This window comes from Hydractinia symbiolongicarpus, chromosome 11, assembly GCF_029227915.1.
Source record: "Hydractinia symbiolongicarpus strain clone_291-10 chromosome 11, HSymV2.1, whole genome shotgun sequence".
NCBI classification, from domain to species: Eukaryota; Metazoa; Cnidaria; class Hydrozoa; order Anthoathecata; family Hydractiniidae; genus Hydractinia; species Hydractinia symbiolongicarpus.
The window spans coordinates 20961058-20979276 of NC_079885.1; the positions used below are offsets into that span (position 1 = coordinate 20961058).

Genomic DNA, 18219 nt, shown 5'->3' on the forward strand with positions numbered 1-18219 from the left:
ATATGCAACATAAATAAATCTGAAATTCTTTAAATCAGGAATATCTTGAGAATAAAAAGAGCTTTTTAAAAAATTGAAGAAGACTTGTTAGCTAACTTTTTAAGCTTCGTAAGTCAAATATTTAAGAAGACTTGTTAACCAACTTTAAGCTCTATAACAAAAGTCCAACATCATTTTATACCTCGGGTTCCCTTCAAAGCTACCATCTATTTGCAAGGAAAAAACCATAGTATTACAACTTTTTATTTGATCAAAATATACTACTCAGGTATATATGTTCATTTTCCTAATGACAATTTATATAACTTACATAACTGGCAATATCTATGAACGCAATAATTTACAGACATCTTCGACATGTTGAACTGCTATTGCTGAAGTAATTGGATATGCATGTGATGCTAATAAAACACCAAATGGCAAATTGACTGCGATAATACCAACCATATTAGCCTTTGATACAGCATAAACACTGTGCAAGTTACATTTACGAATTACAAGTTTTGTTGGTGCTGAGTTGATGTTTAATGTAAAGCCTTTAACTAACAGTTCTGAATGCTTGTTATCATCATGTAGGCTATCAAAAATGTTTTTAAACTGTTCAAGCTGACCGCACGGGACATTTTCTAAGCAACCATATGTTTGTACAGTAATAAGATTCGATGTAAATAATAGTATTCCATCAATAATACTTTTAAATAATAGTTTCTCTTTCAAAAAAATTGCCCAATTGTCAGTTTTTTCCATTACATACAGAACTGACAAGCAAAGAAACCAATAACAACTTTATATTGTGCCTACATGGAAAGTTTGACTGTTTAGTAAAAAAATGTCATTATTTAGTACACAAGTGTTAAGCAAGACATGCCACAACCAGGGTTGGTGGATGGGAATTTCCAGCACCACTTAAATCTCAAAAACCACGAAAAGGCATGGTGTGGTTGTGACATATAACAGTTAGTGCTAAGAAGCAAAAAAGACTTAAAGGAAAGGCAAATACAGTAACGCCTGAATGTAATGTTACATGTAATGAAATCTTTATGTGGGTGCTTAAATACGCGGTGAGAAAACAAGAAAATGTGATGTAATTTCCTTTGTCCTAGATAGATAGATGTATATTTTCTACATGACTAGCCTCACAAATATCAAGGTATACACCCTGTCTATTATTTCAAGGAGGGGCCATAGCTTAGGGTCCGCGCTCCACTAGACAACTGCTGTCAACATCCACCGGCCCACACAACTTGGGTTAACCCAGGGTTATTCCTCGACGTTGAACTGCCGCCAAGGAGAATCAAACCCCGATCTCCCACACAAAGTGCGAGAGTTATAACCACTAAACTATGGCGCCTAACAGCTAGCGCCAGCTTGCTAGCCAGTAGGTCGTGTTAAAATTATAAACAGAAATTATTCTTTGTCAGGAAATTATTTTCAAATGTAAAAATTATATATGGTATTTTTTCCCAAAACAAAATTTTCCTGTTATTATTGAAAGTTGTTTTGATTAAACCAAAAAGATAAATACAAGTTAAGGTTACTTAACTTAAGTTAATTGTATAAGTATATATACCATTAATGTCCTGTGGTTGCTATTTTGTACAGTACCACCTGAATGTAATAGATAGATAGATGTGCATATTTTACATGGCTAGCCTCACAAATATCGACAAGAGAGGAGTTGAACGTCCTCCACCATACCTTAGTTTAAAGGGCGATCGTGGAAGTCCCATGAAATGCCACATAGTGATTGTGTCACTTTAAAAAAAAACCAGTCCGGTCTGTGAACGGTTGGCACTAGCAAGGGCATCCAGCTGTAAAACAATACCAAAACTCTTTATTAATGGCCAAAGAACAGTTGATCATCATCATCATTCTTAGCTTACTGTCCATTTTCCATGCTAGCATGGGTTAGACAGGGTATATTAATGACCCTCTTCCAATCTGATCTAGACTGTGTTAGATCTAAACTCAACTTCCGCTATATCAAGTCTGTCCTTATAACCTCCTGCCAAGTCTTTCTCGGTCTGCCTCTGGGCTTTGCCCCAGGAACTATCAAGTCTCTACACTTTCTTACCCAATTATCCTCCTCCATTCTTTCCAAGTGCCCCAGCCAATTCAATCTTCTTATCTGGATAACATCTTTAATTCTACGGATACTTAGCCTGCTTCTTATAGCTCATCTGAACTCTTTCTGTCTCTCAGACTGGCGTTACACATCCACCTAACCATTCTCATATCATTCCTTTCTAAACGGTCAAAATCTTCCTGCTTCACTGCCCATGTCTCACTACCGTACAACATAACGCTTCTTACACAGGCCTCATACAACCTACCTTTTACCTCAATTGACAAGACTCTGCTGGTCAACAAAGGAAGTATAACTCTCTGAACTTTTTTCAAGCAGAACCTATCCTGCAAGTAACACTTCTTCCAGCCCCTTCACTGCCCAACATCACCTAAGTAACAGTTCTCAACTATCTCTAACGAGCCACTGCTGTACATCATTAAAGCTGAAAATACTTTATTCTCTATAATCTCACCTTTGCAATGCTTGCATACAAACTGAATGTCAGCTCTTAGCCTTCCACGAATACTACTGCACTTCTTATGTACCCAATGGTTGCAAGTCTGACAAAAAATCGAGTTACTTTTAGTTAGAATAAATAAAACATTTTAGAGCAATAAGAAAAAACACTTGCAAAAAAACTTTTTCATTTTTTATGGTTATAAATATCTAAACTCTTGAGCAGGTAAGAGTGTTACTATAATAACTATATAACAACTATAATATTCCAGAATATTATAGTTGATATTTTGTGATTGTTAACACATTTAAACAATAGCATGCATCTCTTAAATTCGAACAAAAGTTTTTCGTATATATTATTGTTAACACACGCACCTATAGATAACAATTTAGAAACATGTTTACATAAGATGGGAGTGAAAGATGTATGTTTAGTAGGGCATCCTGGATACAATGTACCTTAACTTGGCTAGGACTACATTAGCCCTGTTTAATTTTGGAAGTAAGTCATTAATGTGATGATCCCAAATTAGATTTTCGTTGATTTGAACTCCAAGGTATTTTATTTTTGAGACTAGTTGCAGTTTTTGTCTACTAAGGCGGAAATTTAGATGTTTTTTAACTTCTCTGATGTGCTTAGGGCGAAACAGTATAATGTCTGTTTTATTAACATTTAGACTAATTTTGTTTGCTCGTAGCCATATGTTTAAAAGTTTCAAGTCTTTGTTTACTTCCTTGTTAATTTTTTTTAAAGAACTACTACAATTAATCATGCTAGTATCATCTGTGAAATGAATTATTTTTGAGTGTTTTATTGCACGATGGAGGTCGTTGAGATATATTAAAAATAATAAAGGCCCTAAGACTGAGCCCTGTGGGACTCCATGATTTATGCTAGCATTATCTGATGTTTACGGTTAGTCAAATAAGATTTTATAAGGCTGTTGGGAATGCCTCTAACACCATATTTTTCAAGTTTTTGTAACAGTATGGAATGTTCAACTGTATCGAAGGCCTTTTGTAAATCTAGAAAGATGCCACAAGCAAAGCTCCTTTTGTCTCCTATGTTTCTGCCTAAAACCATATTGGTATTTAAAAAGTAAGAGATCATCTTCAAAGAAAGAATAAAACCATGAGTATATAGCCTTCTTCTATTATATTGGAAAGTAAGGAGATAGGGCAGTAGTTTTCAATACAGGTTTTGAGGCCTTTTTTGTAAATACACCTTTACGATAATTCAATTGTACATGCGTTCCTACAGCTCTCCATCGTTTTACAATATCAGAAAAAAGGAGGCAAAAATTGTGTTTTTATGAGACTTTGTTAGAGACGAAAGCTTGTTTTCTCCAGTTTTTTAACTTCCATCGTATCAATTTCTTTCAAATTTTCAGGAAACGTTGATAATAATAACATACAACTTATGTGTACTTTTCTTTAAAAACAAAACGCGGCAAGAAAAGTTATTACGAAAAAACGTGTTTTCTCCTTAATAAACTCTTATAAAAGTGTAATGTTTACCTTCTCCGATTGCAAAATAAGCTGCGATGGAGTGTTAGTTGTCCTCAATTATCGTAAAGGTGTATTGGTAAAATGTTAGAAGTTTTTAGAATGTCTGTGTAAGTTCCAGTTTGAAAAGAAAAGTTAATAATTTTACTTAGAAGTGGACTAATAGTAGGTGCAAGTAATTTCAAAAAAGTAATAGGAATGCTACCAGGACCAGTGGCTTTATTTTCCTGAAGAGAGAGAGTATCAAATTTCCTATTTCTATAGTAGTAGTGGGCTTCATAAAAATAGAGTGTGAGTTTGTATCTCCTGTATTTGTTTGTGTTGTGTGTTGCATTAATTAACCAATTCTGGGACAATTATTTGATCTTAAAAACCTTGGGGGCAAGTAAATAGATAATGAATAATGAAATTTCCCTGCTGCACGTGTTTTCAAATATGCATAGTACTGTAGGGCAAGAAACTGTGATGTGCATATAAATTCCCTTAACCTCTAATCTAGAAATCAAAAATCAAATGACCAGCTAGCTAGCTTCAGCAGCAGAGCTAAGTGAATTAATGAATAGCTAGCTAGCTAGTTGAGTTATAAATACAGCATGTGTGCATTAAACAACGTAAAATCAAAATTTATCTGAGTTTAGTGGTTTTGCAACGTAGCTTATATATAACTCTTGCACTTTGTGCGGAAGACCGGGCTTGATTCTTCTTCACAGCAATTCAATATAGGTGACTGAATGTTACCACCCCAGCCCTGTGAGGGAAATAGGGGAAATGGCACATTGTGTGGTCTGTTTGATGCCAGGAAAGTTGTTAGAGTGCAGCCTAGCTAACTGAAATGAGCATTAAACAATTCAGGACCATCTAAGCCATGGTCCCTCCTGGAAATATTAGACAGGGTAAATCTCTCAATATTTGTGAGGCCATGTAAAATTTACACATGCCCATCTCTTGCTGGCTAAGGAAAAGACTGAAAAACAAACACAAACGCAACCACTTTGAAGAAACAACACAACCAATGACTTTCAGTGGCAATAAGGCAAAGAAGATTAAGCGTTTTCCCATCGCCGTGTGTGGTGAACAAACCTCGTCATCAGACCTTTTTTTGCGCGTACGGACAAACTGATTTTTTAGAAATGACTTTTTCTCCCTATCTTAAGGAAAACATATCGTTACATGAAATCATGTATACAAAAACATCATATTTTAAATGTTATCGTATTTCTTAACAGTTTTAATTAATAAGGTACTAGTTGTCATGCACCGTGGAAAAGAAGAACGATGGACAACAGATAAAAAAGAGTTGAAAGTTATTAAGTCTTAAACTAATAAGCGCAATGTAATGACGTCACTAAACTAGGTAAAACCATTCACCACCTCATCCCCAGGGTTCTTTTTTTCCCTTTGACAATCTTGGACGGCGATGTCAGTCTTCTTTATTGATGTCTTTATGCAATGATTTAAATGGTTACCTTTCCGTTTTACAAATGAGACAAAAAGCTTGCGCTGTGAAAGCGTTGAGAAACAAGAGACGGGACCTAAACAAAGGTTCTGGTTTTGTCCCGATACAAAAAACTTAATGAGCGCTGGGATGAGTGTGGGAACGCAACGTTGCTAGCTTCAGATAACACAATAGATTTTCTATCTGATATTTCATCTTACAACCCCTCAGGCGATAATTTCAGTTTACAGAACTTTCTAATTCTTATTCTCTATCACAAGATATGTTCGTAAGTGCCTCTATAGAAGTTCCACTTTATATAAGAATAAAACAGACATGTACAAAACGCAGAAAGTATACGAAAAGTATAGTATACTCAGTATAGCACTCTCAGCATAATACACTGTCTATGTCCAACAACTGTATATAATCCATGTATAACCCATTTGTTATATATGGATTATATACATATAAAAAATGTAGCAATGCACGAGCTGACCCAAAGAAATTTTCGGTGAGCTCATCTTGATTATCCCAAAAGTTGTTAAGTCTGCTACGACTTTTATTATAGGTTTGGAAATTCGAGGTATCAGGCCTGTGGGTGGCTTCCTTACTTCTAACACTTACCAAGAAGGCCATTTCCAGTTTTGGTACACGGAAAAGTGTTTTCCTGCACTAAACTGACAAAAAGAAAAATGGATACCAATAACCTAACACGAGTGGTTACTCTTCAAGCGGAAAGGATGCTGTATGACAATACCACCGAAAAGGATACCATACCAGATTACAAAAAGTCCACTTGGAGGTTAATATCTATTTGTTTTGAAGTAAACATAAAGGGACGCTCTTTCCACACATAAGATCAATACCATATCTACATTCTAAAACTCAAATAAGTCTGTTTTTGTGAGTCAATTTAAAAACCGGGTGTTATGTAATCGTAAACGTCTTTATAATCGCACCTGTTATTATAGAAGTAACCCCCATCCAGTCAAATTTTTTACCTCCGTGTAAACAGTCGGCAAGAATGCACGAAAAAGTGATGCTAACGGCTAACGGCTAGTTTTATTCTAAAAACCAAGTCACAGTGTACAAAGTTTCTAATACTACTGAGATTTCAACATCTTGATCTATCCTTAATGCACGACAATTTTATGGTCTGAGTAGGACATAGACCGGGAAAGTAGGGGAAATACACAAAGCATAATTTCCTCACTCGATACCGTTGTGTGATGTAAACTAGTCCAAAAAGGCGTTCTTTTGTGATTAAAAGTATTTGCAAAGAAATAAAAACATCTTTTCTTTTTGCTGTTTTAGCGTTTTATAAGGAGTGCAATTACGGATTAATTTGCGTCCTGTAAAATGCACTATTTTAAAAATAAGTTGCTATTGGCGCTGCTACAAACTTCAACGAATTAAAATACAGGTCTACTCAGGTCTGCCAGAGCATATCAACACCAAACATATGCTGTCAAGTGGCTTGGCAGTTATATTAATTTCCTGCTTCCTAATAGAGATTACCCGGAACAAAAATATGCGCATTTTTACTTCGATTGCTACAGTACAGTGTTAACTGTAACATTATATGTAAAAATAACGTACATATGAATAGCAAAATGGGAAGAAGTTTTTATGTTTGTATTTTATTTTTGCTGGCAATAATGGCTGGAACAGGTAAGGTGTCGCTTGTAACTTTTATACCTAATATTTTTAACGAAATATATCTTTGCCAGATGATTAATTTGAGGGGATTTGAATTTACAGAATATATTTTTGCGATTTTGCACCCTATTTGCAAAACTAAGTTCTGTAAATTTGCATTTTTTAAACGAATCGTAAAATAAAAAGTTCTGAAAATGTTAACAGAAGTAACCAATCGCAAAAAAATCCAAAAAATCTAAAAGCATTTAAAATTTTTGCGGAATATGTGTAAGATGATACTCTTAAAATAATGCATTTCACATTTGTTAGACCTTTGTATACCATGTCCATTGAAATATCCACTTTTGTCGGTAGTATTTTCAATAGAATATAACCAGAATGCAATTTTTTATTATTTTTTTGAAGCATTCTTTTGCAATATAAAAAGTAAAGATCTGTGAGAAACGTAGTTGTCAAAAAATAATGTTGGCAAAGATAGTTGATGAATTAAAATATTACAATATGAATTGTTAAATGATATGGTCGGTAAAAATTATTCGTCACTTGGCCAAATATTGGTCACTTTTTATTATCTTCTTTTTGCGCCAAAAAAGTAACTTAACTGAGTTCAGTGTATTTTTTGGCGTCAATTAGTTTTCCGATACTGAACTGTTAAAAAGAGCTGTTTAGTTCAACTTACTTTTTTCTATTGCTATAGGGGATTCCACGAAGAAATGGCCATGTGGACATGTCAAACGAGATTGTAAGTTTTAGTTACATACAGTAGTAAAATTTTTAAAGTATTGATGGAAGAAATGAGAATAAACTGTGTCAAATCCAATGCAATCCAACCCAATCCAGCATCCAATAATAAAAACAAGGAGCAAAGAAGTCGTGTGGTGACACCTAGTAGCATTTTTATCAAGGCTTGTTTGAGAAGGGAAAACTGATCTGGTTTTAACAAAAATTTAGATCGTGAACTGGTGTATAAGTATAATACTTTCCTAAGAATTTCCTTGCCATCCATCGCACCAATTACTGTGTTTTACCCAGATTAGAAAATAGAACACTTTGCACGTACAGTGTAGAAGAATTAAAAGACTGATACTGGAGAGATTGGTCTTTTTGTTCCTTCTTCGTAGAAATAAATTCGTTGCTTGTTTAAGGTTTTTGTTGCAAACTGGAAACAACCACTTGTCCACAAAGAATAAATTCTTTTCAACGACCAGAAAGCACGTCTTAACCATAAGAAAAAACTTTTTAACGAGAAACAAAAACTTTTAACGACAAACAAACACTTTTAAACTGGGAAAAACACTTTTAAACTAGAAACACACAATTTTGAACTAGAAACAGACACTTTTTACGAGCAGTAAACGTCTTTTAGCAAGCAGCGAATACTTCATAATGAGGTACAAACGTTTTTTAACGCGAACAAAACGGAATTCAACGACCAGTGAACACTTATTAACGATGAACTAACACTTTTTAACGAGAAACAGACATATTTTAACGACCAGTGAACACTTCTTGAAGACGAATAATTTAGTAGCTCCTTAAATAGCCTTTATTGCTTGGAAGTGCTTGTTGTTCGTTGATAACATGTTCGTATCATGGTACGAAATGTTCTTTGTTTATTGATAGTGTTCTTTGCTCGTGTCAATTTGCTCGTTGCTAGTTTATACCTGTTTTTTGCTTTCGTTTTTCTTTGCCGACCTATAATGGAAGGCGCTGATTATACCAGTGTTAAGGAAGTCGTACGGCAAGAATTGCGCCATGTCAGATTACGCAAGATTAGAAACAGCTTTCACTTTGCAAGCGTAAACACAAAAAGGTAACTGATGTCAACAGAACTAAGGTGTCAAATTAAATGTTGAGACAAATAAACTCGCACGTTTCTTCTTTGCAATAGTTGCCAAGCTGTGAGATACAGGCCGTACTTACACTTACACTAAAGCGCTATTTACATTGACTACATGTAAATTTAAAAAAAAGCTTAAATAAACCAAGCAATACTAACAGCGAGCTGGAAAAGAAATTGCTTGTAAAAAATTATGTATTGAGGAACCAGTTTTCCAGAAATAAAATCAAGGAGTAATGTATTTCTCGTTTTATAATTACCAGCAAAATTTTAAAATATTTTTTATCTTAAAATCTTCTTTTTTTGATGGTAATTCTCTTACAATAACTAACGTACCTTTTTAACCCTTTTCGGTCCATGGTTATGACCGGGGGAAGGGTTGCGGATTCCGCCCAGAACGAATTTAAAGATTCCGATTAAAGTTTTAGACAGCCAAATAATCCGTAAGAATGAGGAAATTGGATTATTTTAATTTACAGAATGATTGTCCTTCATGAAGTCGTGTGGTGAGCTTTGAGTTCTAATGCTATTTTGTCCTACAACTGACAAGCAAACAAAACAACAAAAAATGTGTTATCTTACAATGATATCAGCATGGTTAAGTATCGTTTTTTCTTGTCTTGTATTTCAGGCCATTTCACTACACCCCTTACAAAATCAATCCAAGTCGAGAGCGGCATTTTTGTTATGCAGGTTGCAGTAAAAGTTACAGTAAATGCTCATTTAGTTAAGCTGCTCAATCCGAATGATGCTGAAGTTGATACTAATTCATCATCTACCGCTAATGCGAAGAACTTCACTATTTATCTCCCTGCACCTGGTGAATGGACTTTATCTTATCCAGAGTCCACTGGAAATTTCACTTTCAGCGTTAGCAAAACTCACTATGAGCGCATTGAATTTAATCATTCATTCGAAGCAAAAGTTGATGGTCGAACTTTTAAAGTGTACAGTCCAATTGTAGGTAATAAAGTCATTTCTTTAATAATAGCCGTATTCCATCTGTCTGGTCGTGCCTCTCTTTTTCTTTTTCTTACGGAAACACGAAATGCGCTATAAAAAGGACGGGCGGAACCAAGGATTTTTCTATGGGCTAACGACTTGTTTTCATAATTCTTGTAGAAACCTTTTTTTCACTCTGCTTTTTACTAAGTAAAGCTATTTATCAACCCTTGGGAAGGTCCGTTTTTTGTAAAGACTCCTTTACTTCAGCCCTTTTGCTATGGTATATGACTTTGTAACTCTCTGAATTTTTCTATGTATCTTTGAGACTCCTGCTTGTCAAGCTCTTAGGTTCCATACCTGTCAGAGCCCTAGGTATTAGCAATTACTCGCAACTGCTCACTTTTTGAATTTTCATTAAATCCTTATAATTCCTAAAATCAGGAAAACATACTAATTTCCGTTAAGATTGTAGTTAGAATTTGAAACTCACAACACAGGAAAGAGAAGGGAAATCAATTTGTAAAGTTTAGGCACGTGATTATCACGATTTCCTGATATTTTCTGGATAGTACCTGAAAATCGTAATTTTAGGTGATATTTGTGAAAACCGGAAAATATATGAAATAACTTTTAATTTTTTTTAAAACTTAAACATAATGTTATTTTTTTTAGAGAAATAAAATCAATGAACTTTAATGGTACTATAAGTGTGTAAAGTTTTGGGAAAACCTATCAAACGTTATGGAGGAAAAGGGACAAATAACAATAATAATAATAACAATAGTAAATAATAAAATTGAACAGTGAAATGAATGACGCCTTCTTAAATAATGTATTTAATTCTAGGACACGAAAATGACCTTATCATTCGAGTTGCTGGTGGAAACATTATTCAGATTCCCACACTCAGGGTAGATATTACTAACGAATTGGGAAATGCTTGGCTGGCTGATCTAAAGTTAAACATCACAAATACAACATTCGTATTTAAGACAAAATTTGTGCCACCTCCTTTTCCATTAAAGTTAGTTCTGAGAGGTATTAATAAATCTAATGCAGTACTATTTTTAATACTTTCCATTATTTATACATATTTAGTTTTAAGTTAATAAAAGTGTAATTTCTTCCTATTTTAAAATGCACCAGGCTTCTATTAACAAAGAAATTTAATTCCAACGTAATACAGACTTAACTATTGCAAAATGTTATAAGTTTCCAATGATTCTACGAAATACTTTTACAGTTAAACTCCCAGGACTGAAAGGGGCCCATAATAAAGCAGGATCCTTTGTTGGACATTTTATTTTGAAATTGGCTCTGCATGTAATCATTTTAAAATAACCGAAAACGGTTTTTCATTTCTTTCAGGTCAAAAAAAAGATGGCACACGATTTCAAAGAGTTTCAAGAGAACTTATAAGTGTTCAGCGATCTTTCTTCCAAGTAGCAAAAGCTGGTAACGGTTTGACAGCCCGCTTGGGCGATCAAGATGTCGACATTAAAATACAAGTATTGAACACAGGGACACCTGCGAAGTATGATTTCACAATCAAAACAAGCCTCGGAAGTATTTCACCTCAAAGGATATCCAAAACAATTGATGGTATCGATTTTCTTGACTTTAAATTCCAAGTACCTACAAGCCGATCGGCAGTTGGAAAGCTTGCAACGATAAGTATCACAACTGGATCACCTCAACGACCAATCGAACTTATTTTTGACTTACTTATAGTTGAGTAGTGTTGGATGAGCGTTCTGAACAAAAATATTGCCAAAGGAGATGTTCAGCTTTGGCTGAGAATGTGTCCTTGGTTCGTTGAAGAAATAAAAAGGTGCAAAGAAATTGTGATTTATGTTTATTTGTTGACAAACTTATAATTGTAGGTACTGGGACGAGTTTGGAAACACGACGTTGTTAGCTACAGATAATACAATAGATTTTCTATCTGATATTTCATCTCAAAACCCTTTAGGCGATAATTACAGTTTACAGTTTACAGAAATTTCTAATTCTTATCCTCTATCACAAGGTATGTTCGTAAGTGCCTTTATAGAAGTTCCAATTGATATAAGAACAAAAGAGACAAGTACAAAACGCAAAAAGTATACGAAAAGTATAGTATACTCAGTATAGCACTCTCAGCATAATACACTGTCTATGTCCAACAACTGTATATAACCCATATATAACCCATTTGTTATATATGGATTATATACATATAAAAAATGTAGCAATGCACGAGCTAACCCAAAAGAAATTTTCGGTATGCTCTTCTTGATTATCCCATTACAATTTCCAACTAAGCTTTTAACCAAACAGCTCTTTTCAACTTTCTCTTTTTGTTATCTGACAAATTTAATTGGTGTTTTTAACGAAAGTGATTGTCCCAAGGATTTCCCACGACATTTAATAGTTTTATCCACGAAAAGTTCTTAAATTCTGCTACGACTTATAATATGGCTTTGGAAATTCAAGGTATCAGGCCTGTGGGTCTACGTCTAACACCTACCAAGAAGACCATTTCCAGTTTTGGTAGACGGAAAAATGGATACCAATAACCCAAAACGAGTGGTTATTCTTCAAGCGGAAATGGTCAAAATACAAATTACAAATATACACCAATTCGACACGACTGGACTGCTTTCAAAATTGAAAGTTTGGACTCTAATTATCTTGGTTAGAAAATATTAGCGCAGGTCACTTTAATTTGAGAAAAAGCAGTAAAAACATCACAGTAACTAATCGCCTTCATTATTTTTATTACCTTACTTAATTGCTGCAAAATCAATTTCGATATGATATCTCATATGAATGTGGAAGAGCTTAAAAAGTATTTAAGACTGCAAGGATTAAAAGTTACTAGAAGGAAAGAAGAGCTTGTTGCTTTTACTTTCTTACACTCTTGTAGTTGGTATTATCCTTTTGAAATATTCCTAAGGATCCCAGGTTCGAATCCTGACAGGAGTTGTTTGCTATACTATAGGCTTAATATAAAACAAAGTATATAAAACGAAGAAATGAAATACATTCTTTATGTATGTTCTATGTTTTTTTAATATAATTTGTAGCTATAAAAATGGCTGATTTCCAAAAGATTTGAACAAGTTAGGTTTTTTTTACTTTAGGTGGTGGAGGTGGATGAAGAAAAGGCACCCTTATTGACTTTTTTGTGGAAGTTCATAGCCCATTTTAAGCGATAGGTATGGGTGAGTAACATTTGGTTCTCCATCAACTAATTGTTCAGAGCACACTCAGTCACTGGCACAAGATTCTCCTTTTGATTTATCTCTATTTACCCTTCGTAAAGAAATGATCCACTTCTTTCGTTTTTTATAATTTTTAAACACACTAGGGAAACAGTATAACCTATAAGGGGGAATTTAACCAACATCCACACTCCTTTCTAATTTTTCCCCTCTCCACTTATAAATCCTGGCATTGCTGTCACAATATCCATTAACTGCACCGCAACTAAACCTCCCATATTTAAAAGTCACAAATATAATTCTGCGAAGAAGAAGAATCAACTGCACAACTTCAACGGCGGTAGCGCTTACTTTTCTGACCAAACTAATTAGAGACTATGCCCCAAACCGCATTAAGATTCACAATGACAGAATGATATGTCTATTTGGTGTATTGGTATACACCAAATAGACATATCATTCTGAGAGACCATAAAAGATTACAAAAAGTCCACTTGGAGGTTAATATCTATTTGTTTTGAAGTAAACATAAAGGGATGCTCTTTCCACATATAAGATCAATACCATATCTACATTCTATTACTCAAATATGTCTGTCTTTGAAACTTAATTTAAAAACCGGGGGTTTTGTAATCGTAAACGTCATTATAAGGCACCTATAATTATAGTAATCCAGGCAAATTTCTTTACTTTTAGGTAAACAGGCCGCAAGGATGCGCGAAATATCGACACAAGAAATATGTACGACCAACCTCGTCCCCAGTTACAGACGCTGAAGCAAGAGCAGATATAAGTGTAAGAAGTTTTTGGCAGAGAGGACAACGAGCATTTTTACATGTAAGGATTTTTAATCCCATCGCTCCAAGTTATCGACGCCAAACAATGTCATCATTATTTTCTTCTCAAGAAAAAGAGAAAAAAAGATTTTATAACAGACGCATCATAGATGTCGAACAAGGGACGTTTACACCTTTGATATTTAGCATCAACGGGGGTAGGAGTCGAGAAACAAGTGTTTTTGTAACCAGACTAGCCGACATGATCGCGGAAAAAAGAAATGAAACAAAGGAAGTTGTTGTAGTGTTGCTGAGACCCAAAATTTCGTTTAGTTTGGTGCGTCCGGCAATTTTATGTTTGCGTGGTTCAGAAGTTATTCTGTTCTTAGTATGTGCGACGACGACGTGCTGTTTACAAATGAGTTGGCAATGATCTGAGAATATTCGCCGCTCCCGTAATTCTGAAGATTCGCAATGAATTATGGTAGTTGTATTTATCGCCGAAAATTAGATGTAAACAATTATGGCTGCAGTAATGAATATCACAGAAAGTAACGAAAAAAATCCACTAAATTCCACAACTATATATAATAAAAACATTTTTTTAATAAAAACAAGTATTTTTCTTTTACCTTATCAGATGTACAAGCAGCTAATACAACTGACATTGGCTTGAACAAGAGGGGGCGGATAACATGCTGTGTTCCTCGCTCTTTTAACAATTCAAAACGAAACAAAGACCTTAGTTTTTACATCATACCTAAAGACAAGACCTTGAAAAAGCAGTGGCTAGCCAAAATTAGCAGAAAAGACATTAAGCCAACAAGCTCACATAGGGTTTGCTCAGCCCACTTTGAAGGGTGTAAAAAGACATATATGAATAAAGTGCCAACTATTGTTCCAAAGGTCGCATTGCTAGTCCCTAAGAAACCAAGAAACACTCGTACTAGTCTTGGACTTTTACCAGAGTTATTTTCACCTATTCGACCCACAAGGGAACAAGAAAGTTCACACGAACCAACATTAAAAGAGCAACATGCCATGGAAATAGAACTATTAAAAACAAAACTAAAGGAAATAACAAAAGAGAAAAATGATATTGAGAATATGTCAACTATCAATGTTTTGTTTTCTCTCCACGTATAATGTCTACGTCCTTTAGTGTTATACTGTAAAAAATTATTAAGTTAATAAATATTATTATAGACCTCATCCCCGGTCTTGCCTTGTTGATGAAGTTGATAGCGGTCACTCCGTAATAACGGCTCAGGGGTCACAAGACCCTGGGGACGAGGTTGATGTACGAAGGCATTTTTTACGGACTAACGACTAGTTCTATCCTAGTAACGAAAAAGTCATGATGGACTAAAGAGGCTAATTCTATTGAGAGTTTAACACCTTGATCTATCCTTACCGCACGACAATCTTATGGTCCGAGTAGGGCTAAGACCGGAGAAGTAGAGAAAATAGACCAAGTACAAGAGAATGTACTCACTCGGTACCTTTTTCTGATGTAAACTAGTCCAAAATTGCGTTTTTTATGATTAGAAGTATTTGCAAAGAAATAAAAATATCTCCTTTTTTTGCTGTTTTAGCGTTTTATAAGGAGTGCAATAACGGATTAATTGGCGCTCTATAAAAATAACCATTTTAAAAATAACTCGCAATCATTGTATTAGCGCTGCTACAACCTTTAACGAATCAACACACAATTGTACTCAGGTCTGCCAGAGCATATCAACACCAACATTTGGTGTCAAGTGGTTTGGCAGTTATATTAATTTCCTGCTTCCTTGTAGAAATAACCCGGAACAAAAATAACGCATTTTTACTTCGATTGCTACAGTACAGTGTTAACTGTAACATTATATGTAAAAAAAACGTATATATGAATAGCAAAATGGGAAGAAGTTTTTATGTTTTTATTTTATTTTTGCTGGCAATAATGGCTGGAACAGGTAAGGTGTCGCTTGTACCTTATATACCTAATATTTTTAACGAAAGAAATTTTTGCCAGATGATTAATTTGCCGAACTTAAATTTACAGAATTTATTTTTGCGTTTTTGCGCCCTATTTGCAAAATTAAATTCTGCAAAGTTGCACTTTTTGGAGCGAATCGTAAAATAATAAGTTCTGAAAATGTAGGCAAGAGTTAACAAACGCAAAAAAAAAAATACCCTAAAGCATTTCAAATTTTGGCGGAATATGTGTAAGATGATACTCTTAAAATAATGCATTTCACATTTTTTAGACCTTTATATACCATGTCCATTGAAATATCCACTTTCTTCGTAGCATTCTCAATGGAAAATACCCAGAATGCAATTTTTTCATTATTATTTTTGAAGAATTCTTTTGCAATATGAAAAGAAAAGATCTGTGAGAAACTTATTTACCAAAAAAATAATATTAGTAAAGATAGTTGATGAATTACAATGTGGATTGGCTGAAGATATGGTCGGTAAATAATATTCGTCCCTGGCCAAGTATTGTTCACTTTTTACCGTCTTCCTTTTTACCAAAAAAGTAATTTAACTGAGTGATGTGCTTTTTATAGTGTTAATTAGTAACGAGGAATTTTGCTGCCGAAACTGAGCTGTTAAGATTAGCTGTTTAATTCAACTTACTTTACCAAGGATAGTAAGTTGCAGGTGTAACCCAATTTTATTATTACAGGGAATTCTATGAAGAAATGGCAATGTGGACACGGCAAACGAGATTGTAAGTTTTAGTTACATACAGTAGCAATTTTATTAAAAGTATTGATGTCATTGGCATTCTGATTAACGTTTCACACAAGAAGAAATAGCAATAAACCGTGTCAAACCCAATACAGCATCCAATAATGAAAACAAGGAGCAAAAAAGTAGTATGGTGACACCTAGTAGCATTTTTATCAAGGCTTATTTTAGAAGAGGAAACTGATCTGGTTAACAAAAATCTAGATCGTGAACTTCTGTCTAAGTACAATACTTTCCAAGACTTTCCTTGTCATTTGTCACACCAATTACTGTGTTTTACCCAGCTCAGAAAATAGAACACTTTGTACGTACAGTCTAGAAGAATTAAAAGACTGATACTGGAGAGATTGGTCTTTTTGTTCCTTCTTCGTAGAAATAAATTCATTGCTTGTTTAAGGTTTTTGTTGCAAACTGAAAGCAACCACTTGTCAACAAAGAATAAATGTTTTTCAACGACCAGAAAACACTTCTTAACCAAAAGAAAACACTTCTTAACGAGAAACAAACACTTTTAAACTAGAAACACACACTTTTAAACTAGAAATATACACTTTTTAACGACAAGTAAACATTTCTTGACGACGAACATTTTAGTAGCTCCTTAAATAGTCTTTATTGCTTGGAAGTGCTTGTTGTTCGTTGATAACATGTTCGTATTATGGTGCGAAGTGTTCTCTGTTTATTGATAGTGTTCTTTGCTCGTTTCAAAGTGCTCGTTGCTGGTTTATGGCTGTTTTTTTCTTTCGTTTTTCTTCGCCGTCCTATAATGGAAGGCGCTGATTATACCAGTGTTAAGGAAGTCGTACGGCAAGAATTGCGCCATGTCAGATTACGCAAGATTAGAAACAGCTTTCACTTTGCAAGCGTAAACACAAAAAGGTAACTGATGTCAACAGAACTAAAGTGTAAAATTAAATGTTGAGACAAATAAACTCGCACGTTTCTTCTTTGCAATAGTTGCCAAGCTGTGAGATACCAGCCGTCCTTACACTTACTCTAAAGCGCTATTTACATTGACTTGTCATGTAAATTAAAAAAAAAAGTTGGATACGGTAGACTTCAGTATATTCAAAATACCTCTTAAACATGTCCCTTATAAAAACATTTTTATATATTATAAAACATTGATAAACTCCCTACCAGTATATAAAAAAATAAATTCGTGAGAAAATGCTGGAACGGAGAAAAAAATTCCAAACAAAAAAACACCTTCCCAAGTTAAAGCTTTAGTAGCTAACTCCCCTCCATCAATTTCTTTTTCGCTCAAAAATACATCGTTGTATTGCTCTTATTTAGCTCTACAAAATCTTACTGCGTTTTTTCAAAAAAATTATTCGTTATAATGCATTTTGCCTAAACTACTACATAAATCCACGAATTTATCTCGTTTAAGGAATCATTCGACGATAACTCAATAATTATTCAACTTTTGAAATACAAAAAAACAGGAATTTGTAGCCAGACATGTAAGTGTTTAAAAAAAATTGTTTCGCTAATTTTTAACGAAATGGAGGGGAGATACCGACGAAAACAGGCAATGTATGGACTGAATTTTTTGTTTCGAGAAAAAAGGCTTAACA

General features: G+C 34.3%; 1 protein-coding gene across 1 annotated transcript; it reads right to left on the reverse strand.

Annotated features, from left to right (window-relative positions):
* Nucleotides 1-170: 170 nt before the first annotated feature.
* On the reverse strand, nt 171-2644 carry LOC130614718 (uncharacterized). Its single transcript, XM_057436159.1, has one exon. The coding sequence runs from the start codon at nt 745-747 to the stop codon at nt 325-327; it is 423 nt and encodes a 140-aa protein (XP_057292142.1). The 5' UTR covers nt 748-2644; the 3' UTR covers nt 171-324.
* Nucleotides 2645-18219: the final 15575 nt, after the last annotated feature.

Bases quoted from the DNA above. Each gene is read 5' to 3' on its own strand.
- LOC130614718 (XM_057436159.1), bottom strand. From the start codon at position 747: ATGGAAAAAACTGACAATTGGGCAATTTTTTTGAAAGAGAAACTATTA.